The 24087-nt window shown below is 46.5% G+C and overlaps 1 protein-coding gene across 4 annotated transcripts in view; it reads right to left on the bottom strand.

Moving 5' to 3' along the window:
* The window catches only part of SORL1 (sortilin related receptor 1), a 282584-nt gene that overhangs the window by 138839 nt on the left and 119658 nt on the right, over positions 1–24087 (bottom strand). For all 4 annotated transcript variants that reach the window (XM_058446962.1, XM_032167741.2, XM_058446961.1 and 1 more), the window contains exons 3-5: positions 15577–15702; positions 6966–7127; positions 4783–4850 (exon numbers count right to left, since the gene is read on the bottom strand). In XM_058446962.1, the coding sequence (XP_058302945.1) occupies positions 4783–4850; positions 6966–7127; positions 15577–15702 (356 nt within the window). The remainder of the gene's footprint in view (positions 1–4782; positions 4851–6965; positions 7128–15576; positions 15703–24087) is intronic.

Raw genomic sequence — 24087 nt, 5'->3', positions numbered from 1 at the left:
CTAGCCAGAGGATATGCAAATTAAAATGAGGCTGCTTGGTATTTTTAAAACGGCAGAGAGGAAGGAACCTTTATTGAGCTATTTTGAGACCCAGCTCACCTCTATTATTCCTTCCTAGCCAAAAGCAGCAGCCAACACCTAGAGATAGAAAGAACTGTGACTTTCATCCCAATTTTCTTCCGTAATCCATATTTGGACCTCCCATTTCTGCAAGCCGCTCCACCTACAAGTTCTCATACTTTGCAATCACTTAGACTTCCAATGTCTTACACTCACTGACACCTACTTTTTATTGTCTTTGCCCTCATTGAGAAATTCCAATCCTTGCTCTATCTCTGAGCAGTCACCAGCCTCACCTGGCCTCACCTGAAATCCCTCAATGATACTCCACAGGGTATCTCTGAGTCCCCTCAGCCCCCTCCAGGTCTTCCACTGTTCTTTCTGTCTTGCCAATCCCAAGCTCCGGACCATGTAAATTACTAGCTTTCCCACTCCTGCTGCTCCCAACTTGCCAAGCAAGCATTGTTGAACAAGTGTGTATCATTATTCTGAGAGACTAGATTACGCTTTCACTTATTATGGGGAAACCTAGGGGGAAAAATCCCGCAAATAGCCTAAAATCCCCTAACCAACATGTCATTAGCTTCAGTGAGATAAACCAGTCCTTTCTCCCAGGATAGCTGTATATCTACACAGAGGCAGAAGGTACAATATGATTTTAGAACTTAAAATTTCTAAATTGTATGTTCCCTTATCTAGTAATTCTGCTGGTTTGCCCTCTTAATTTATAGTTTCTTAAACAGATAAAAGAACAATTTTTCCCTTTAAAATTCAAATAAAGCGAAAGAAAGTTCTAATGGTTTTCCTTGAGCAGAGGGTGTCCTTGGATGAGACCATGGTTATAATTTCACTAAGATCCCACAACTTCCGCTCAAGGAAAATAACAAAAGGGTCAAAAACAGCTACCCTCTGTGGAAACATAAACAGAGTCTACGGGTGTCTGACGACAGTCAGCTGTAGGGCTCCTCAACATACCAGCTCCATCTTTACCATCCTCTATTACTAAGGAAGCGATACTAACTAAAAGACATTTCACTTTACATGGAGAACTAAAAGAAACAAAGGCAGTATCTACATCCTCTGGGACCATTACACTTAATGAGGACTAAAATTACAAGTAAAAGTCTAAAAACAAATGAAAAACTAGGAGATAGAAATATAAATACACATACATACAATCTATCTCATATCACAGCCAAAGGGCTAATCTCAAATATATAAAGAGCTCCTTGAAATCAATAATGAAAAGACCAACAATCCAATAGAAAACAGGCATGAGGTCAGGCACGGTGGCTCACACCTGTAATCTCAGCACTTCAGGAGGCCAAGGTGGGTGGATCACCTAAGGTTGGGAGTTCGAGACCAGCCTGGCCAACATGGTGAAACTTCATCTCTACTAAAAATACAAAAATTAGCCAGGCATGGTGGTGGGTGCCTGTAATCCCAACTTCTCGGGAGACTGAGACAGGAGAATCACTTGAATCCGGGAGGCAGAGGTTGCTGTGAGCCAAGATCATGCTACTACACTCCAGTCTGGTCATACTTAAACAGACAAACAAACAAAGAAATAAAACAAACCATAATCCCAGCTCTTTGGAAGGCCAAGGTGGGAGGATTGCTTGAGGCCAGGTGTTTGAGATCAGCCTGGGAAACATAGGGAGACCTCCTTTCCACAAAAAAATTTAAAACTTAGCTAGGCATGGCTGCACATGCCTGTAGTCCAAGCTACTTGAGAGGCTGAGGTGGGCGGATCACTTGAGCCCAAGACTTTGAAGCTGCTATAAGCTATGATAGTGTCACTGCACTCCAGCCTGGGTAACAGAGTGAGACTCTCACTAAAAAATATAAAATAAAAATAAATAAAATTAGCCAGGCGTGGTAGCAGGCACCTGTAATCCCAGCTACTCAGGAGACTGAGGCAGAGAATTGCTTGAACCCTGGAGGCGGAGGTTGCAGTGAGCTGAGATCATGCCACTGCACTCCAGCCTGGGCAACAGAGCAAGCCTCCGTCTCAAAAAAAAAAAAAAAAAAAATAATGACCCTTAAGCAGATTAAAAGATGTTCTAACTCATAATAAGGAAAATGCAAATTAAACCACAGAGATAATATTTCTTCCCTAACACATTGGCTGTGGAGGGAGACACTATTCTATATGGTTGAGATGAGTGCAAACTTGACACTTTCTATAGCAAATCTGGCACTCTCTACCAAAGTTACAATTTTAAGGATTTATTCACTGTGGATATATCAGTGCACAAAACTTAAAAAAGTCCTTGCCCTTGGGAAGCTTTCATTCTATTGAAGAGAGAAAGACAAATAATAAGCATAATAATAGTATATTAGAATGTGGTAAAGTGCTCTGCAAAACAGAACACAGTATAGGAGATTGGGAGTAACGGGGGAGTAGGTGCAATTTTATTTTTATTCATTCATTCATTCACTGAGACAGTTATTATTTATTTATTTATTTATTGAGACAGTGTCTTGGTCTGTTGCCCAGGCTGGAGTGCAGTGACACAATCTCAGCTCACTGCAACCTCCAACTACCAGGTTCAAGCAATTCTCCTGCCTCAGCCTCCCAAGTAGCTGGGACTACAGGCACCTGCCACCATGCCCAGCTAATTTTTGTGTTTTTAGTGGAGATGGGGTTTCATCATGTTGGCCGGGCTGGTCTCGAACTCCTGACCTCAAATGGTCCACCCACCTCGGCCTCCCAAGGTGCTGGGATTAAAGGCATGAGCCACCGTGCTTGGCCAGGTGCAATTTTAAATAGGATCCTAAGGTGGGCATGAATGAGGTGGGCTTCATTTAGAAGATGTTATTTGAGCAAAGACTGGAATGAGGTAAGGGAGTAAGCAGTAAGTATATCTTGGGTAACAGCATTTTAGGCAGAGAAAACAGCAATTGCAAATATCCTGTTCCCTGTAGTAAGAAGGTATCCGACATTTAATCTGAAAGAAATGATGAAGCACTAAGGGGTTCAAACCAGAGGAACAAAATGATCTAACTTGTTTGAATAGACTCAAACTGACCACATGCTGAGAATTAATGATAGAAAAACAAGAGTAAAAGCAGAAAGACTAGTTGGGAGACTAATAAGCAATGACACTGGAGGCCGGCAGTAGAAGTGTCACCTGAGTAGAAGATTCTAGATATATACTGAAGGTGGAGCCAATAGGACTTCCTGATAGAATGAATGTAAAGCATAAAACAAATGTGGAAATCAACAACGACTCCATAGATTTTGTCCTGAGCAAATGAGAAAAATTATAGATGGAGCTGATTTGGGGTGGTGAAGATCAAGAGTCAACTTGGGAGGTGTCAAGTTTGCAGTATCTATCAGTCATCCATGTGAGTGAATGGACAGCTGTTAGATAAACCCACTGACCCAGCATACCCACTCCTAGAAATCTGTCCTACACATTTGCCTGCACATGTACAAATTCATATAATTCAAGATCCTATACTACTTTATCACTGTAATAGTAAATTACAGTAAGTATATTACTATTTACTTCTAGAAGTACTTCTTGAAGTACAGCCTGTTTATTTTACTCCTCTTCTCAAAAAACTACAGGGGTACCTCATTGCTTTCAGAATGTAGCCCAAATTCCTTTATCAAGCAATGCAGATTCTAATACCAACTTCCCTTTCAAAACTTCACCCAATACACTGTCCAAAATTAAGAGTTCATGTTCTCTATCCAAGCACCACATCGGCTCACCCCTGTGCCTTTGGCCACTTTGTTCCTCTGCCTGGAATTCCTGTCCTCCACACCTCCACGCAGGGACATGCTACCTGTTGTCCACATCCTGGATCAAGGCCACCTCCTCTACAAAGCTGCTTATGATCCTCCCATCTGGAAGGATAAATCCTCTCTCTAGCTTCTTATACTATGTCTGTTACCTCTGTTCCTATTTCACAATGTGTGTTATGTACCTGAAATGTCTTTCCTTATCTCTCCTTAATAACTATATCCATAAATTATTCAACTTCTTATACCCTTAAGCATCTAGTAGGTTTTATATTTAATAGACATTCAAGAAAATGTTATGAACAAATGCAGGAATTTTTTATTTTTATTTTTATTTTTTTGAGACAGAGTCTGACTGTATCTCCCAGACTGGAGTGCAGTGATGTGATCTCGGCTCACTGCAACCTCTGTCTCCCAGGTTGAAGCGGTTTTCTTGCCTCAGCCTCCCAAGTAGCTGGGATTATAGGCACATACCACCATGCTCGGCTAATTTTTGTATTTTTAGTAGAGACAGAGTTTGACCATGATGGCCACGCTGGTCTTGAACTCCCGACCTCAGGTGATCTGCCCACCTCAGCCTCCCAAAGTGCTAGGATTACAGGCGTGAGCCACTGCACCCAGCGAAATGCATGAATTTTATATAGAGAAAAAACTCCCCCTTCTAATATGATGCTCTAAAAATGAAACTCTACAAACACGCAAGGGCCTCAAGACTCCCCTGGGTTCCCTGATTGAAAAATGCTAAAGCTCTACCACTCCTCTCATAAATAACTTTACTTTCTCCACCCCCCCACTCTCTCCCCCGGTGAGATCATTGTACTTGCATCTCTGATTCTCAGATCTGGAAAAATGTATGTCCTGAACAAATGCTTGACATTTCAGGGGAGGGCAGTTTGTCCACCATGAAGGAGCTAGAACTGCAGAAAGGAGGTCATGTACATCAAGATTTCTTAGATGACACAACTTACCAAGAAAAGGACTTGACATGTTCCTGAATCATGATCCAGGTCTGGCCAAAGTCATCTGACTTCCACAGCTGCAAAGACAAGTGGTCATGATGCAAGAGGCATGTATAATACAACCTGAATGGCATCACCATCAAACACCCGCTGAAATCTCACCTTCCATGACACGCTGTCTGTGAAGGCGGGCACTGAGACTGCCAAAGCCAGCTCAGTTGCTCCAAAAGCAAACAAGGGCAAGAAAGGAAAGACAATTGTGTACCTATGTGTTCTCTCGATAGCAACTGGAAGGAAAAATGAGTAGGACTTGCCTTCCATTTATGGATTACCAAAAATTATATTTCACTCAAGACTAGCCTCTAGGTAATGGTAAAAATAAAAGGATGATTATACTCAGCAGTTTTCAATGAAGAAGCAGTGTCCTTTAAAACCTTTCATGGATAGCAGCATTATTCACAACAGCTAAAATGTGGAAGCAATCCAAGTGTCCCTGAGGGATGAGCAAATAAGCAAAATGTGGTCTATGCATACAATGGAATATTATTCAGCCTTAAAAAGAAAAAACATTGGCCGGGCGCGGTGGCTCACGCTTGTAATCCCAGCACTTTGGGAGGCCGAGGCGGGCGGATCACGAGGTCAGGAGATCGAGACCACGGTGAAACCCCGTCTCTACTAAAAATACAAAAAAATTAGCCGGGCGTGGTGGCGGGCGCCTGTAGTCCCAGCTACTCGGAGAGGCTGAGGCAGGAGAATGGCGTGAACCCGGGAGGCGGAGCTTGCAGTGAGCCGAGATTGCGCCACTGCACTCCAGCCTGGGCGACAGAGCGAGACTCCGTCTCAAAAAAAAAAAAAAAAGAAAAAAAATTGACACATGCTACAATATGGATTAATCTTAAGGACATTCTACTAAGTGAAATAAGTCTGTCACAAAGGGACAAATAGTATATAATTCTCCTTAGGAGGTACCTAGAGTAGGCAAAAGCATAGAGACAGAAAGTAGAATGGTGATTGCCAGGGGCTGGGGGCAGAGAGGTATTATTTAATGGGTGTAGAGTTTCAGTCTTGCAAGATGAAAAGTGTTCTAGAGATGGATGTACTCAATATCACTAAACTGCATGCTTAAAAGGGTCAAGACAGCAAATTGTACGTTATGAGTATTTTAACACAAAAAAAGGAAGAAAAAAACAGTAGTGGGCCCTGATAATTAAAGATGAATGCAGAGGACACCAGCTAAGTACAGAGCTCCACAGAGAACCAACTGAATACACGGCTGTGACAATGAGGAATTAACCTGCTGATCTTTGCCAAAGCCCCTCAACTTCCACAGATGGAATCTGAGGGTTCCTCTGGCCCTAGCAACCATGTATTAAGAAGCAGGAGACCCAAAATAACAATAATTCCCCCTCCACTGGTAAACTGACCCAGTCCATACTTAGGTTACTCCCTAAGGCAAGCAAAGGTAAACAGATCTGTGTTTTGGTTAAACAACCTGCAAAGAAATGTTCCAAGGTTTCTCTGAGCAAAAACATTCAAGGCTCACTGTAAATCCAATCATACAGGATCTACAAGTTTCACAGATTTTTGCCAAACCAATATCCTTGACTTGGCAAGCTTCAACCTTGAGATATAAATCTTACTCAGGCTCTTTCCTCATCTCTCAGATTTCCTTCAAACCTGGGTTGAAGGAGGAAAATACACACATTTATATGATACACATGCACGCACGCAAAGGAAGACTATTACTGTTAGTGGGAACTTCAAATAAATGGGAGGCAAAAGCAGTGTTTAGGGTGGAGGATGGGGAAAGCAGAACAGAAATTCAACAAGAGGTCCCAGAAGAGCTCAGATTCCAGCTTTCTCTACCCGGCTCTCTCTCGGATTAAATTCCACAGCCTCGATTTACCCCAAGGGCTAACAAAGGTGCAACTGCATAGAGAAGGGCATGATATTTAACTCACAGGGCCTGCCAAGTGCTGGGTGCTGATGGCTGGCTGGGCTGCCGACTGAGAGTGCCAGGAGGAGATATTTTTCGTGAGCCCTGGTAAGTGAAATGGTAGCTACAAAGGCTAGGCCTGAGAGAGAAGGAGGGGGAGGCAGGAGGCGAGGTCACTCAAAGGACACACAATCCACACAGGCAGAGGAGAAAACTAGAGGAGCCCCATGCAACTGGGTTCCGAAAGCTCTCTTACCTGCTTGTTGGGGTGGGACCTGTCGAAGCCCAAGAGAAGGTTGGAGGCCTTACTGTGTAGGAGGAGATCAGCTGCCCGAAATGGGATGGAAAAGCCTTGGAGAGTGTTGCAGAAGTCAAACGTGATCCAGAGGTACTGGGCATACGCGTCTGCAAAGATGTACTGCAAGGGAAAACACGTAAGTTCAGAGAGCAGGCCCTGTCCAGAGCTGCCCAACACTCCCCTAAACCATGTGCGAGTCCACGTGAGTACACACATGTGCAGGGGCCAACTGGCACCAACAAGGCACCATAGCCTTACAGGGCTTCCACAGTGGCTTTCTCCCCATCTCTCGGCAATAAAAAGACACTGGCACACTCCAAACAAGGCTCAGCGAAAGAGGAGGCCTGGAGATGGACCGGGATGGAGCTACAAGACGGGCTTGTTTAACCAGGTAATGAAGCTGGTCAAACCTTTCTGTTTTTTTCCTTTCAATGGAATTAGCAATTCCCACTCCCTAGTGGGTCACTCAGTCACAATCAGAGGGTAGTTACTGGCATGTGGGACAGAGACGCCCTATTTTTCAGATTGGCTCAACACAGTTGGGATGGCTGAGTCTCCCTGCATCCTCCAAGCAGCTATGGGACATGGCTTTCCAGGAAAAGCACTAAAATCCCTTCCATCTAAGAAGATAAGCTTCTCCTTCTTGCTGCTATGCCAGGTGACCGGCAGCTCTGGGGACCAGGCTGCCACTGTGGCTGGCAGGCTCACTCTGGGGCAGAGCAGGAAGTAGCTCTGGTGAGCACGGGCCTCATCTTACTTAGCTTCTGCGTGGATGAGTGAATCTGAACAAGTTAGGCTGGGTAGTGCCTGCAGCTGAAAGAGTTCCCTGGGGAGAAGGATCCAGGCAATTCAACCTAACACACGTGTGCTGCATTCCCACCACGGACCAGACGCTCAGGAGCTGCCACAAAAACCCAAGATGCCTTCCCTCAAGTAGCTCGAAATCTAACATGGGAGACAGACATGTCCAGGGCTAACCATCGGTCAAGAGAAAGTGAGGCTGAATGAGAAGCCACGACCAGAGTCCTATGAGTGCCTCTCCAGACTGGGAGATGGGAAATGATTCCATGGAAGACGTGGGCCTCGACGGGGAGGCAAGACTCCCATAGGGAAAGAATGTTCCACGTCTAGGGCAGTGTGGGTTTGGGCACAAAGCGGGAAAAGAGATACAGCACGGGTTTGATCAGAGTCTTGTTTATTTGAGACAAGGTCTCACTCTGTTGCCCAGGCTGGAATGCAGTGGCACCATCATGGCTCGGTGTAGCCTTGACCTCCCCGGGCTCAGGAGGTCATCCCACCTCAGCCTCCCAGGTAGTTGGGACTACAGGTGTGCGCCATCACACCCAGCTAAGTTTTTGTATTTTTTGTAGAAACAGAGTCTCACCGCCAGGTGCGGTGGCTCACGGCCGTAATCCCAGCACTTTGGGAGGCCAAGGCGGGGGGGGGATCACGAGGTCAGGAGATCGAGACCATCCTGGCTGACATGGTGAAAACCTATCTCTACTAAAAATACAAAAAATTAGCCGGGCGTGGTGGTTGGTGCCTGTAATCCCAGCTACTCGGGAGGCTGAGGCAGAAGAATGGCGTGAACCCGGGAGGCGGAGCTTGCAGTGAGCCGAGATTGCGCCACTGCACTCCAGCCTGGGTGACAGAGCGAGACTCCGTCTCAAAAAAAAAAAAAAAAAAAAGAAGCAGAGTCTCACCATGTTGCTCAGGCTGGTCTCAAACTCCTGAGCTCAAGCCATCAGCCTGCCTCGGCCTCCTAAAGTGCTGGGATTACAGGCATGAGCCACTGCACCCAGTGACAGTCTCGAGGGCCTGGGAGAAATAACCAGAAAACAAGGCTGGGAAGCACAGATGATGTAAGGCCTCGCTTGCACACCTGGCAAGACCCGGAGGCCGGTCCCTGCTCCTGGAAGAATGAGGAAGGCTCAGGAGATTATGAATCAGAAACCAGAGCAACAGGGACCTAGTTCTACCCACAGCCAGTCATTGACATCCTAGAAGTCAAGCAATCCTGCAGGATAAGCCGAAGGACACTTTCTCTAATGGACTCCACCTGACCCAGATCAATCTCCAGCTCTGAAACCTTTCAGCGCCACAGCCTCGATGTGGACCAGCACTTTGCACTTGTCTCATGCTGCCTTCAGACATGCTCACTCCTTTTCATTTCCACTCTCTCCCCAAATCCAGACCATAAACTTCCCAGGGACATATTTTGTGGATTCGCTCTCTCATGTTTTCTCCCTAGCATCTCAGGTAAATCTCTAAACTCTGTAGAAGCCTCATCAAATCGAACTGGAAAACAGAGTAAATGTTTTGAAAGCAAAAACTACAATAAAATGCAATGTTATAAAAAACAATTATGATCCTAAGAGGACCATCATAATTTTTGGCATAAAAGTATTCCCCAGAAATAACATAGTCCATCTTCCTGCTCCCAAACCACCTAGGTTATTGGGGAAGGAAGCATTCTCAGTTTGAAAAGATTTCCCCAGAAATCTGTTCCACGGCTTCCTGCCGTCTCACATTGGAGAATCCAAAAATCATGCACCCCGTCACAGAACGTATTACTGTCCATGGTAATAGCTAAACGTTTTCAAGAGCACTTACTATATGCCAGGCACTGAGCTAAAAGTTTGGCATGCCCTATCTCATTCAGGGTTCACAGTGACTCAGTGCTTTGGATATTACCGTTATACACTCTTCTAATAGTGAGGACACTGAGACTGAGAGTAGTTTACTGCCCAAGGTGACGCAGGACTAGGCAGCATTGACGTCAATATCTGACTGGTTCACATGTTCACATCTCACCTCTTAACAGCTCTTTTAACAAAAAGGCAACATTTCCTGAACTTCATTCATAGGTCTTACCTTGTACCATTTAACTCATTTGTGTGCCTTTTCTCCTAATCCACAGCACCCTCTCATTTCACCTCTCCATCCCCAGCCCCTGATCATCTCAGGCCTTGATTCTCCTCTGCTGGCTCCTTGGTCCTCCCCACTCCCTATGCTCATATAACCTCATTCTTCTTCCATCCTTTGCTGCTAACCTTGGCTTATCCTTTCTCAAAGCTTCAACTACCGCCCTTAAGAACAAGCATGGGACCGGGCGGGGTGGCTCACGCCTGTAATCCCACCACTTTGGGAGGCCAAGGTGGGTGGATCACTTCAGGTCAGGGGTTCCAGATAAGCCTGGCCAACATGGCAAAACCCCATCTCTACTAAAAATACAAAAAACTAGCTGGGCATGGTGGTGTGCACCTGTAATTCCAGCTACTCAGGAGGCTGAGGTGCAAGAATCACTTGAACCTGGGAGGCAGAGGTTACAATGAGCCGAGATGGCACCACTGCACTCCAGCCTGGGTGATGGAGTGAGATCCTGTCTCAAAAACAAAAGAACAAGCATGGCATGACTTTCAAATCCACAGTCTAACCCGACTTCTTACAGAGATTCCATTTTGGTTTACCTTCTCACCATCTCTACTTTTGATGGGCCAAGATATTTTACTATACACAAAACTTGAGTTCTTTAAAACTTTCCCAACAAAACCCAATTCTCCCTCCCCACGTCCCAAGTCCCCTCCCTGCTATGCCTTCTCCCAGCCCCACTACTCACAAGCAGAGATGGGTTTTTACTCCAGTCCCTCCCTTTGGCCCTCACTCTCTATCAGCCACCAAACCTGTTTTGTTTTCCTTTAAAATCTTTCTCAAAATGTATGCCTTCCTTTTTCCTCTCAGTGCTATTGGCATGGCTCACGTCTTTACTAGAGACTAAACAAACTGGAGGCAGGCAATGGGTTTTCTTCATCCTGTCTTCTAGGGCCTAAATGAAATACTTAGAGGGTGATACTAGGTTTGATTGAGCAACTGAGCAACTTCATGCCTACACTGCCACAATAGTTCCCTTTCCAGACCCTTCACTAATCTCTCCCTGCTAAAAGGGAAAGTCAGGAATATTGCCAGAAGACACATTTCCCTAAAGGACACTATTCATTTACACCCCTACTCAAATATTCTTTCCTAGCTCTCTTCAGCCCTCAAAGCAAAAGACAATCTCCATCTTCAGACAGGGGCCTGTTTGACATTGCACTGTAGCTCAATACAAACTCTCCACCACCGAGAAGTGAATCTCCTCGCTGTCCTGCACAGAAACCACATTTTGGCACTTTGCAGTCTCTGCTGACGCCCTTCTCCTGCTTGAGGGCTCCTGCCAGCTCCGCTTTACTTACTGGGGTCACATGCCCATCCTTGAAGCTCATATTAAATCCTAAGTACCCCATGAAGACTTGACTTCTATGATCCAACCTCATTTGATTCCCCTAACTCTATTATTTGTAGGTTACATTCACCACTTGAGCACATGGTACCCCATGCTGTGATATAAAGGGTCAGATATGTACATGTTAGGAAGACACAGTATTTCACCCTGGCTTTGAAGTCTCTGTGCTGCCTGGCTGTCAAGTTTACTGGAGGCCAAACCTACAGACTGACCAAGAGCTGACCTACAAGGTGCTTCCCAAACTATGCAATTTCAGGAGTGCCTTTGTGTACCCCAATCTCTCCAACCCTGTTTGCAGTAACTTAATATTCCAGAGGAGCTTCCTCCTTTGGTTTAAAGCTGTGTTTCCTCTGAAAATACAAATATCTCTGGAAAGAAAACAAACTAAGCCATAGAATGTATCCACAGTCTATTAGCATAAGTGACTTTCTCCAGTTTCAAGTGGAGAAACCAAGAGTACAATGAGAGGAGGAAGGGCAGAAAAGGCAATGAAGGAACATCCCCCTAGAAGGTGGGAATGAAATTTTACCTGGGACCAACCTCTGCCTGGAAAAAGGCAGGACTGGCTCTTACTTCTGCTGAGGCTGAGGCTGTGAGGCCTAACTGTACATTCAGTGGCCTTTTTTAAAAAGCCCCACATATGCAGTGGCGCTGGCCCGTAGTCACAGCTACTGGGGAGGCTGAGACATGAGGATCACCTGAGCCCAGGAATTTGAGGTTACAGCGAGCTATGATTGTGCCCAGGCTGTATGGCAGAGCAAGACCCTGTCTCTGTTTTTTAAAAATTAATAAGTAAGCAAATAACAGCGCCAAACATATTTCAATACTGTCTGACCAATCTCAGGGGCCCCACAATGTTGGTGGAACTGCCATGTGGCCAGCACTGCACAATGGTTCAGGACAGCACACAGGAGACCAAGAAGGAACTGGGACTGCTGGCTAATGCAAAAATAGACCCAAAACTCACATGGGCCCACAAGCACCATCTCCATCATAAGGCAAAGCCTTCGGACTGGAGCTGGATGCCACGCTAGCACCTTCTCTCCCCTTCCACAGGCACTCATGCTCCTGGACATCCACGCTGCCCTTTCCTGACATCTTAACTTTTCTGAGCAGCTGCTAACATTCATTTCAACCATTTCAAATGCTCCTTGGCAGCTCACATTTTCACCTGGGTGATTTGCCTAGGCGGAGCGCCCTGCTGTTGACAGCAAGGCACCCAGCCTTGTGTGATTTTTCTCAGGAAGTGGTAGGTCTGGTGGGGCAATTTGCCTTCCAGGGGACAAAGGCAAAAGTAACAGAAGCAATCAGCACTGTTAAGAGTCATCATTTCCTTCCTGAGAGTCTGGTGGGGTGGTAAGGAGCAGCCTTCTCTGGGGAATTAGAAACTATCTACAGAGAATGCTGCCCCCCAAACCCACTCAGCCTGTTCCAGGCCTGAAGTCCAACTGTCAAATTCTCCAAGAAGGCAGCCTTTTTTCTCCTGACTTCTCCATCCGCACCAACTCCAAAGAATATCCACCCATGAGAATCTAAGACACGCCACTCGCAGGTACACAGCACTTGGGCTGCAAACATGTCACCCCCATTCCACGGTGCAGCACCTAAACTCCTTTACTGCAATCACCCTCCAGTTTCCCCTTGCTCTTGCCCCAAACACCATGGCCCCTGCTCTGCTCCTTCTCCAGATCCAGTGCTTCCAAAGCCCCAGTCCTCTGCCTGCACTAACCCTCCTCCTCCAAGTCCAAAACATCATCTGTCCTGTCTTCTGACTCTTCAGACTTGTGGCCTTAGCAGTTGCTCACCACAACCCACAACAAGCAGGAAGGAAGTCGGAACCTACCTATAAGGCATCTGTGTACTACGGAAGAAGCTGGGGAAGAAGAGATGGAGCCTGCCTATAGACATCTGTGCACTAGGGGAGGAGCTGGGGAGGAGATGAAGCTGAAAAGACAGATTCCAGAGGGACAACAAGGCATTTTCGAGGCCACAACCTCTGCAAGAGTGAGCTCTGAGACAATGTGTAAATATAGTAATCATCATCACCATCAGGTAAGTACAACTTAATAAACTGAGAAATCCAGGTGTTATTAGCTTGCTGCAAAAGAAATTGTGGTTTTTATTATTACTTATGATAATATTTTATTAGTTTTTTTCAAATTTAATTATTTAAATAGACATACTATTATACGTATTTATAGTGTAGAACATAATGTTTAAAAACATACATACATTGTTTAACGGTTAAATCTGGCTAATTAACAAATGCTTTCCCTCTCATCGTTATTTTTGTGTGAGAACACAAAATCCACTCTGCATTTCCAAGCGTACAATGCATCAGCAGGTGTAATTTGATTCTTGAGAGGCGGGGCGCATATGGATCCACCACAGAAGAGGCAGCTATGAGTTGGACCCTGGGCAGGGCTCCTCACCTCAAGGAGGAGCCAAAGGCAAGGCAAGCAGCGGGGCCCACCCCCCTCTGGGAGTCCCGGGGGCCAGGACTCCAGGCCACACTGTGCGGTGGGGCAGAGGGGCACAAAGGCTGGCTGACCGGTCTATGGGGCCAATTCCCTCCAACACCTTCTCCTTGCTTTTCATCTCAGAGGGAAAAATTACTCTGTCACCCTGGAGTTAGGTAAGAAAGGGAAGTTTGCTCCTAACTGCCCCTGCACTCTGAGATCATCAGGCAGAGCTGGTATTTTAACAAGTATGTACCAGTAATGACCATTCCAGTTGTTAAAAAACAACTGCTCTGTACCACCTGGTCAACAGCTGCTGCCCTGAAACCCTTAAGTGGCCCTTCCTAAGCCTATCCCACAGCACTTCCCATGGCCTGATCCCCTTCCCCAGGATCTCCCTGAAATTCAGCAACTCAAAAGTTAATGCATGGCCCAGCAGGGGACGTCCAGGACCCAGCCTCCTCCAGACAGGACTTGTTCTGATTGGTCAGTGCCCAAGCCACACCAGTCGCTAAATATTTTGAATGCAGCCCCTGCTAACAGACCTCAAGCAACCTGGGAAGCCAGCACTAGGGACTGGAAGGAGGACCCTGTAGATCTTGCTTGCTTGTTCCTTTCTGGAGCAGAAAGCTTTTGCTACTAAAACATTTCTCTTAGCTTTTCTACTAAGGGTCTTTCTGTAGAAGATCTGGCCTGGAAACCAACAAGGTAACACAAGAGTGGGGAAGAAAGCAATGAAATACAGCTCTCCGAGCTAAGAGCTACCCAACCAGCAGGAAAGCCTTGCCGGCTGCCCGGTTCCTGCCCTCCCGCCTCCACCTCCCTGGGGGCCCAGGGTCAATGCTTCCTCAAATCAAATTGCCTAACTGAAGAAACAAAGCCCCCAGGGCCAGCCAGCTGGGAAAACAAAGCAGGAGGCATAGCAATATCTGCTGCCTTGGTTTTCTTTTCCATATTGGTACAGGTTCAGAGGCTGGGGGACAGAGGGGTGCACCAACACACGCACGCAGGTACCCACGTGCACACAAGCATGCACACACACGCAGGTACCCACACATGCACACGGGTACCAACGCATGCACACTGGTATCCCCCCCAACACAAGCACACACACAGGTACCCATACGTGCATAAGCACACACACGCAGGTACCCACACTCACACAAGTACCTACACGCACACAAGAACACACACAAAGGTACTCACACACACACAAGCATGCACATCCACACAAGTACCCACACGCACACAAGCACACACACACAGTTACCCACATGCACACAAGCACACACACACAGTTACCCACATGCACACAAGCACACACACACAGGTACCCACATGCACACAAGCACACACACACAGGTACCCACACGCACACAGGTACTCACACGCACACAAGCACGTACATGCACCCACACGCACCCACACGCATACAAGCACGCATAAGCACGCGAGCAGACACACTGATAGTGTCGTAGAAAACATGAATTAGACTTCAAGGTTATTCTCAGTGTACCTGGGAAACATTTTTGCCATCTGCGAGTCGGGCAAGGTATTATAATAGTTGGCTGATTTTCTGTGGTTTAACCTGTCATTGTTTGTCTAGAAATCCTGCCTGACCAGTACTTGGCCTGCCTGATTGTGCAGAGACCCAGCCTGAGAACAGCAGTCTGTCACAAACGCCCAGGTTAGCACGAAAACTCACTAGCCATCAGTCATGCTACAAAGATTACAGAGAGCGCCATCTCCTAGCACCCCCTTAAGTGCGGCAATCTTTCCAAAACCCAGTCCCATGAAGTCCGGACGGGAGGGATGGCCGCTTGCTTACGCGCTTGTTGTCCGCAGGGCTGTGGTAGAACTGGGCAATCACAGCTTCACTCTTATTTCCTGCGCCGAAGTTTAACTTCTCTGAAATTTTCTTGAATGATCTTCCATAGTCATAAGACACGTACACCTGGAATATGGAGAAAAGGAGAAGAAAAACAAAGAGTTGGTGAGAAACTGGCAGAAAGATCTCTTTTTTTTTTTTTTTTTTTGAGACAGAGTTTCACTCTTTTTGCCCAGGCTGGAATGCAATGGCGTGATCTCGGCTCACTGCAACCTCTGCCTCCCAGGTTCAAGCAATTCTCTTGCCTCAGCCTCCCAAGTAGCTGGGATTACAGGCACCTGCCACCACGCCCAGCTAATTTTTTTTTTTTTTTTTGTATTTTTATTAGAGACGGGGTTTCACCATGTTGGCCAGGATGGTCTCAATCTCTTGACCTCCTGATCCGCCTGCCTTGGCCTCCCAAAGTGCTGGGATTACAGGCGTGAGCCACCGCGCCCAGCCAGAAAGATCTCTTTCAAACATCCCATCCTGGATCCCGAACGTGGCTCTCATTAGGTGCCTGATAGGAAATGACAGACGTTACCAGATAACCCACAAAAGTGAGGCAGGGCACCTCTATGTCTGTCCCCAAGCATGTGGGGGCAGAAAGCATGGGGCCCCTGCAATCCCCACTGCCTGGAATACACAAGTCTCTTTTCTGAGGCCAAGGCAAGTCCCTGGAGCAGGAGACGAATGAGAGAAACAGTAACAACCTCCTCACCAGAGCTGTGTTTAACAAATTACATCCAGAGGAGGGAGAATGTGGCTAGCTGAGGGGAATGGAGTGGAGGATTTGCTTTGCCATCTGTTGAACGGTGCCCAAAACGTATCTAATTCTTCATTCTTCTGCTGGGAAGTTCTGTCTGTACAGCATTCCATACAAAAGAGAAGAAAACCCTCATGGGTCTCCACCATGTAGCCCAAGAGATGGAAATGAAAGAGTGCTGAGTGACATGAAAATAGTGGGAGCAGAATCCCTTCGCCAGCACTAGGGTTTTATGACTCTGTAGGATGGGAGATGGTAACAGCAGCAGAATCCACGAGTGTGCCAACCGTATTTGCTTCTCTACTGTACCCCAGTTTCTGCTATGCAGTAATCACAGTGACAAAACATAAGAATGTTTGCCATTCCCTGAGTGCTCACTATGTGAAGATAAAGTACCAACCTCTTCAAATGAATGAGCTCAGGTAACTCACAGCAGCTCTGCATGGCAAGTGCAATTATTAAAATTGTTTTACAGATAAGACATCAGGGGCTCATGAGGTTAGTCCCCTGCCAAAATAACACACAAAGTAAGTAGCAGAGTGGAATTCTGACCTAAGCTGCCTGCCTCCAAAGCCAGAGATCTCAAGGCCATTATCATCGCAGGTAACAAATAGGAGAATGAAGGTCTCAGATGTTTCGTACCTACCTGTGAGATGTGAAATAATTAATATAATCACTGGGTTAAAAACAAGCCTGATAGGTGAATATATTAATAATAACTTAGTTATTTTTCAAATGATTCATGGAAAAGGGGATTAGGATGAGCATTAAAGAAAAATGAGGCCAGGAGCAGTGGCTCACGCCTGTAACCCCAGCACTTTAAGAGACTGAGGTGGGAGGATGGCTTAAGGCCAGGAGTTTGAGACCAGCCTGGGCAACAGAGTGAGACCCTATATCTACAAAAAATATAAAAATTAGCCTGGCTTGGTGGTTTGAGCCTGTAGTCCCAGTTAGTTGGGAAGCTGAGGTGGGAAGATCACTTAAGCCTAGGAGTTTCAGGCTGCAGTGAGCCATGATCACAACATTGCACTCCAGCCTAGGTGACAGAGTGAGGAAGGAAGGAAGGAAGGGAGGAAGGGGGGAGGGAGGGAGGAAGGGGGGAGGGAGGAGAAGGGAGGGAGAGAGGGAGGGAGGGAGGGAGGGAAGGAAGGGCAGGTGAATTCAAAGTAGAGCAGGGTGTATTCCCATCCTTGCTTGTCTTGAGTCATCAGCAAACAGGTTTTGAGGGTTCCGCGTGAGCCAGGTATTGTCTAGACACCAGACAGACAAAGACTAATAAAAGACAGTCTTTAGACACGATCGGCATGTAAACATGTAAATGTCTGCAAACAATGCCCTATGTAAACACAAAGTACGTAGAAAGGGAACAGAGAGCACATGCAGGTCTTTAATACTAACTAGATGTTAAGGTCAGAAGAGGTCAAGACAGAGCCTCTGCCTTTATCTGGGTCACAGTCAAAGAAGCTGTTAGAACACACAGTATGTGTTCCCAACTACCAGATACACAGTAAGGGGCTGCCACAAAAGCAGCTTCAGAAATTGTGCAGGCTGAGAGTTCACCGATAATCTGAGTGGGTAAAATGATGAAGTAGCACTTTCTCACTTCCATTCTGCTGGCCAAGAATGGACACTAGTGTCCTGGTTAGGTTCAAACATCACATGGAGCAAAATAATGGCTTCTCAGGAAGGAAACTAAGGCCCCTTCCAGCTCTGACATCCCATAATTTGATAACCCCCTATGTATTTCTTCAGGGGCACAAAGGTGATAGTTTACATTAAGGTAGCATTTTTCAGTATGCAATACTCCTTTACAAACATTCTGTCTCTTCATCTGAAAAACCGGAGTTAGTCTCACCTTTGTCTCTTTCAGTGTACCTGGGGCATAGCAGGTACTCAACAAAGATTTCTAGGATGAACAAATATCATTGTAAACCAAAGAGCAAGTAAACAAATGTGATAAATAAATGAATAGAAAAGAATGAATTGAATGAATCAGTGAGTCACTAAGAGATTTCCATTGAAGAGATAAACAAAAACTAAGATTCCTTGAAGTAAATGGCTAGCTTCGGGTCATACCGCTAGTAAGAGACAAAACTATGACAGTTTCTTCCAATTCCACGTCCAGTTGTCTTTCCACTCCAACAAGTTACCTCTAGGAGAATGTTCTCTTCTCCATCTTAATGTTTCTCTGCTAAGTAGGAAGGTCTTATACCAAGTCTACAGGCCAAGTACTGGAAGGAGTGCTGGCCGGCAGAGAAAAGACCCACATTCACCAAGTAGGGAGCCTTCCTGAGATTCTCAGCCATGCCGCTGCCGTCGTGCACGTGAAGGTAAAACCACCTTCGCTATCAAAGAGCTCTTCCCTAATTCTCACCTACAAACAAAATCCATCTCTTTGGGTCTTCTACTTAACAGAAGTGAAAAGCGAGTATGTAAGAGTCCATCCTATGCCTGAAGGCCATCATGAACTGCTCATCAACTTTCCTTCCCTTGGCCAGGTTGAAAAATTCCAACATGACGTTTTTATCCTACCTTCATAATTCTTATTTCTTTCTCTTTTTTTGACGAGACAGGGTCTTGCTCTATCACTCAGGCTGGAGCGCAGTGGCACAATCACAGCTCACTGCAGCCTTGACCTCCCGGGATCAAGCAATCCTCCCACCTCAGCCTCCTGAGTAGCTGAGATTACAGGCAGGTGCCACCACGCCCAGCTAATTTTTTGTATTTTTTTTAGAGATGGGGTTTCCTAGGCTGGTCTCCAACTCCTGAGCTCAAGCAATCTGCCCACCTCAGCTTTCCAAAGTGCTAGGATTACAAGCATGAGCCTCCGTGCTCAGTCCTTAATTCTTATTTCTATTTAATTAGCATAGACTATAAGCTCCATAGAACAAGGACAATGCTTAAAGCTGGTGCACAGTTATCTACCTTCCCCCACATTGAACAGCCCAGAAAAGGCCTCTCTGCCCATGTGCGGTTAGCTCAAGCGGATTGGGGGCTCCACCCCGACTTGCGCTTTCCTTTCTAGCTGTCTTTTCTTCATGGCAGCACCATGCTGCTGACTCACAATCCAATAAGGTCTCCAGGTGAATTTGACAGAACACCCTGGACTCACTCATCTTGTACTTCTAGTTGGTTTTTCATCCAGACAGGATTTCTGCACTAAATAGTCCCCTCTGACCTCAATATGATGCTACTCCCTAAAGAGCAGGGGAGGAGTTACTAAACTGCCCACAGTTTCTGGTTAGATCCTTTTTTACCTACAAAGATGGTCCTTCAAAGTGAGTGATTTTAAATTCTTTCCCTTGTACTTCAAAACTACATAATAATAAAGAGGAGGGAGAGAAAGGGGAGAAACAGATGACGGCTAAAATGTACAGAAAACATCCCCACATCTGGCACTGTTCTAAGTACTTTACAACAATGTTCTCAAACTGTAATATGCCCACAGACTGCCCCCGCTCCGCCCCCCACCTGCCCCCTGGCCCCGGCAAGACACTGGTCAAGTGCAGGTTCTGATTCAAGAAGTCCGGGCGGGACCTGAGATTCTTTACTAACCAGCTCCCAGAAAATCCCCAAGGGCTGATCCACAGACCACAACCACACTTTGGGTAGCAAGGTTTAACAAGCACTATCTCAGTGACAGAGGAGGACAAGAGAAGGAACATCACCTGGCCCAAGGTCAGATTGCTAATAAATGGCACAGCTGGGATTCCAGCCCAGGTGTTCTGATTTCAGAGCCTGTGCTCAGCCAGACATCAGCCTCCCGCTGTTAGCAAGAACTGACACTGCTCCCCAGTCAATGCCGAGGGGCACAATCATGATGTCACACTACTCTAGGGACAAGGGCAGCAAGTCCTATCCTGCACAGTATCTTCCCTGGTTGATTCTTTTCTTTCTTTCTTTTTTTTTGTTTTTTGAGACAGGGTCTCACTCTGTCACCCAGGCTGGAGTGCAGTGGCACGATCACACCTCACTGCAACCTCCGCCTCCCAGATTCAAGTGATTCTCCTGCCTCAGCCTCCTGAGTTAGCTGGGATTACAGGCTTGTGCCACCACACCTGGCTAATTTTTGTATTTTTAGTAGAGGCAGGGTTTCACCATGTTGGCCGGGCTGGTCTTGAACTCCTGGCCTCAAATGATCCACCCGCCTCGGCCTTCCAAAGTGCTAGGATTACAGGCGTGAGCCACACCTCACCCAGCCCCTGGTTGATTCTGATCTTCTGGCGGACTATACCTCTGGACAGCTCTTCAGCCAATTACGTTGCACCTGAGCACTTTGTAAACCTAGTACTTTGTAAAATACATCATAAGAGAGCAGAAACAAAGAGTTAGGAAAAGTTAAGATAAACTTCTATTAATTCTTTCGTCGATTTATCACAGGACAGATGGGTCCTGCAGGAGCCGTTCTATTCATGGAATCACACTGGCTTCAACTTCATCAGTGGATAATGATTCATTTTTTTCCCCCGTTTAAGTGCAAGCCTTTCTGGATTCCAGCTTCCAGAGCCATCCCTTTTTAGATACTGAATATGCATGACCTTGGCCGCTCACCAACACCCACACAGTTCCTGATTTGTTTAGGTTCTTTCCCTTCTGGACTGCTGACGGGACCTTACAAACCATGCTCAGTCTTCTTTAAAGAGAATTTGGATTCTTATTACCCCAACTCCTGCCTCTGAGTCATCATTTCTTTTTCACATTAACTTTTTACATCAGGCTTCATGGTTGCACCTGCCAATCCTTTAACACAGTTTGTATACAGAGGAAGGCCATTTCTGCCATCCCTACTTATTAACTCTGGCCATTGCGTTTCCTTCCCATTTAATCTATCTCTCATTTCTTTTTTTTTTTTTTTTTTTTTTTGAGACAGAGTTTTCGCTCTTGTTGCTCAGGCTGGAGTGCAATGGTGCGATCTCAGCTCACCGCAACCTCCACCTCCCAGGTTCAGGCGATTCTCCTGCCTCAGCCTCCCGAGTAGCTGGAATTACAGGCATGCGTCACCACGCTCAGCTAATTTTGCATTTTTAGTAGAAATGGGGTTTCTCCATGTTGGTCAGGCTGGTCTCGAACTCCTGACCTCAGGTGATCTGCCCACCTCGGCTCTATCTCCCATTTCATTCCACAATAGTGCGTCCCGCTTCAAATGTTCAATGGGCTCTTAGTCAGACACACCCAAATATACAGAGAGAGCAAGAGTTGGGTTTCAATAGACTGGCAATACTTAGGGTGACAAACCATCCTGGTTCACTCAGAACTAAGGGAGGATCCCAGGATGTGGGGCTTTCAGTGCTAAAACCCAGACAAGTTGGTCACCCTACTAATACCACCTCTTCGCACACTGAGTACATGATTGGGCCTTGATTCTCATCAGCCCCGACTTTCCCACTGACATGCTGAGTGACCTCATGCAAGTCTCTTTACACCTCTTGGCTCCTGTTTGTCCAGCAAAACTATAATACAATGCTTAAGGTCTTTACCTACCTCACAAAAAATGTTGTCTGGATTAAGAGTTTTTTTTTAAATGCATAAAAATTCCAAGAAGGATTTCTCAACACAGTATAGCACAGTATATATATCTCCTAAGCCCAGGAGGGACACGCCCATGGGCAGTGACTATGCACAGGTGCCTATGAAGAGTCTCACAGGGCCAAAGGCATTCTTTTCTATTTTTTGTTTTATTTTTTCTAGAGAGAGGGTCTCACTGTCACTCAGGCTGAAGAACAGTAGCACGATGATAGGTCACCGCAGCCTCGAACTCCTTGGCTCAAGGGATCCTCCTGCCTTAGCCTGCTGAGTAGTTGGGGCTACAGGAGCAGGTCACCACACCCGGCCACCAAAGGCATTCAGACACAGCTGTCTGTGGTGGCCACAGCTGTAACTTGCAAAACCTAATCATATTTATAAATGGGCCAAAGTCATTGCCCCAAACAAGTCTAGCCCGGCCCCAGAGCACTACACCCAGACTGGCCATCAGTAGCGGTGGTCTCCCACACACCATGGCTCAGCACCCACCCCGGCCGGGCAAAGCCATGCATCCTGACAGCCAGCCCTTCTGTCTTCCCTATCCGTGGCTGCCCTAATTCAATTCCCTGGAAACAGTCCCTGAGACAACTTCCCATCACCTGCTTCTCAACACACCCAACCCAGACAGTGGATATACAGAGAGGGACCTCACAGAGACCAAATCCGCATTCAAGAATTATAAATGTATCCTTAAGGCTGATGTGAAAGTGCTGGCAAATTCATCACAAGGTTCCCCCGGCCAGAATGCAGGGTGACCGAAGCTGTAAAGCACGGTGTTCCGTCCACAGCCTCGTGCTGCCACAGCGTCAGACCCCAGGTTGCGGCAGGGGCTGCTCCTCTCTCCCACAAGGAGGAGTCCGGAGCACAGGCCGCAGACCTGGGACCAGCCGTTGGGCCAGCTTTGGCCCTTACGTGTGTTTTACTTGGCTCACGCGGTGTCTGTAAAAACTATACACTGGCTGCCAACTTGTAAGACTCAGCAGTTTTCACATGAAACTCCAGACCTCTGGGTTCCTCTGGAGAACCAGAAGATCTGGCAACACTGGGCCCTGCATCCTGCACGGCAACCAGAGCCTGGAGCTGACGAGCAATGCTCCTCGGAAGCATGCTTCTCCAGGTCCCCAAAGGCCCTTCCCCTTCCCCACGTCTCTCCAACACAGGAACCAAGTATCCATTAGTACGTTCAAATTAAGATACGGGAGAATGTTTCTTGAATGTGCATCTCCATCAAAAGTGGAAATGACATATATTGTCCAAGAAGGCCACAGACTTCAAGAAAAATGGGAGAAACCATATTTCTTTGAGGAGGCAGAGTGTTGTAATGGCCAGGCATGGTGGTTCACGCCTGCAGTCTCAACACTTTGGGAGGCCAAGGCAGGCAGATCGTTTGAGTCCAGGGGTTCGAGACCAGCCTAGGCAATGTGGCAAAACCCCATCTCTACCAAAAAATATATATAAGCACAAAAATTAGCCAGCCATGCTGGTGTGCACCTGCAGTTCTGCTACTCGGGAGGCTGAGTGGGTGGGAGGATGGCTTCAGCCCAGGAGGCAGAGGTTGCAGTGAGCCAAGATCACACCACTGTACCCCAACCTGGGCAACAGAGCCAGACCCCAACTCAAAAAAAAAAAACAAGAGTATTATAAACTTGAAGGTGGCTTCACTCCTGTCCTTTACCTGCCTGGCCTCCCACAGGCCTTTGAGTTTGTAACCCTTGGCATCTTGAGTCTTCAAAGTACCTAACCTACTGAACATCATAAATACTCAGCTATAGAAATTAAGAATATTAGAGAATCAGTTTCAACAGCTCATCCCACTATAATGGGTTAGAAGAAACCAGCATATGGGAAAGGCCAATTTGATTCCATCTGGCTCAGCTGCAGGCAGGCAGCTCTGCCCAGGAAGGCACTCTGGTATTTTCTTGGGCAGATGCAACAATCCAGTCCATACGCTATTACTTCCCAAAGGTAATCACACATTGCATGGATCTGTTTGCAACACTGCCTGTACCTCCCTGTGTTCAGCAAACAAGGGATACATCATTTTCTAGATTATCTTCCCTGTCATACAATTCATCCCTTCCATGTTCCAATTACCCACTACTTTTTCCGGTATGATAATCCCAGTGGATCAGAAAAGGGCATGTTGATGGCACCAAGGTGTGCCCAGAGCCAACACAATACTT

Source organism: Hylobates moloch, unplaced genomic scaffold (genome assembly GCF_009828535.3).
Source record: "Hylobates moloch isolate HMO894 unplaced genomic scaffold, HMol_V3 SCAFFOLD_11, whole genome shotgun sequence".
NCBI classification, from domain to species: domain Eukaryota; kingdom Metazoa; phylum Chordata; class Mammalia; order Primates; family Hylobatidae; genus Hylobates; species Hylobates moloch.
The sequence above is the reverse complement of the archived record's forward strand: the minus strand, read 5'-3'. Positions and strand labels throughout refer to the sequence as shown.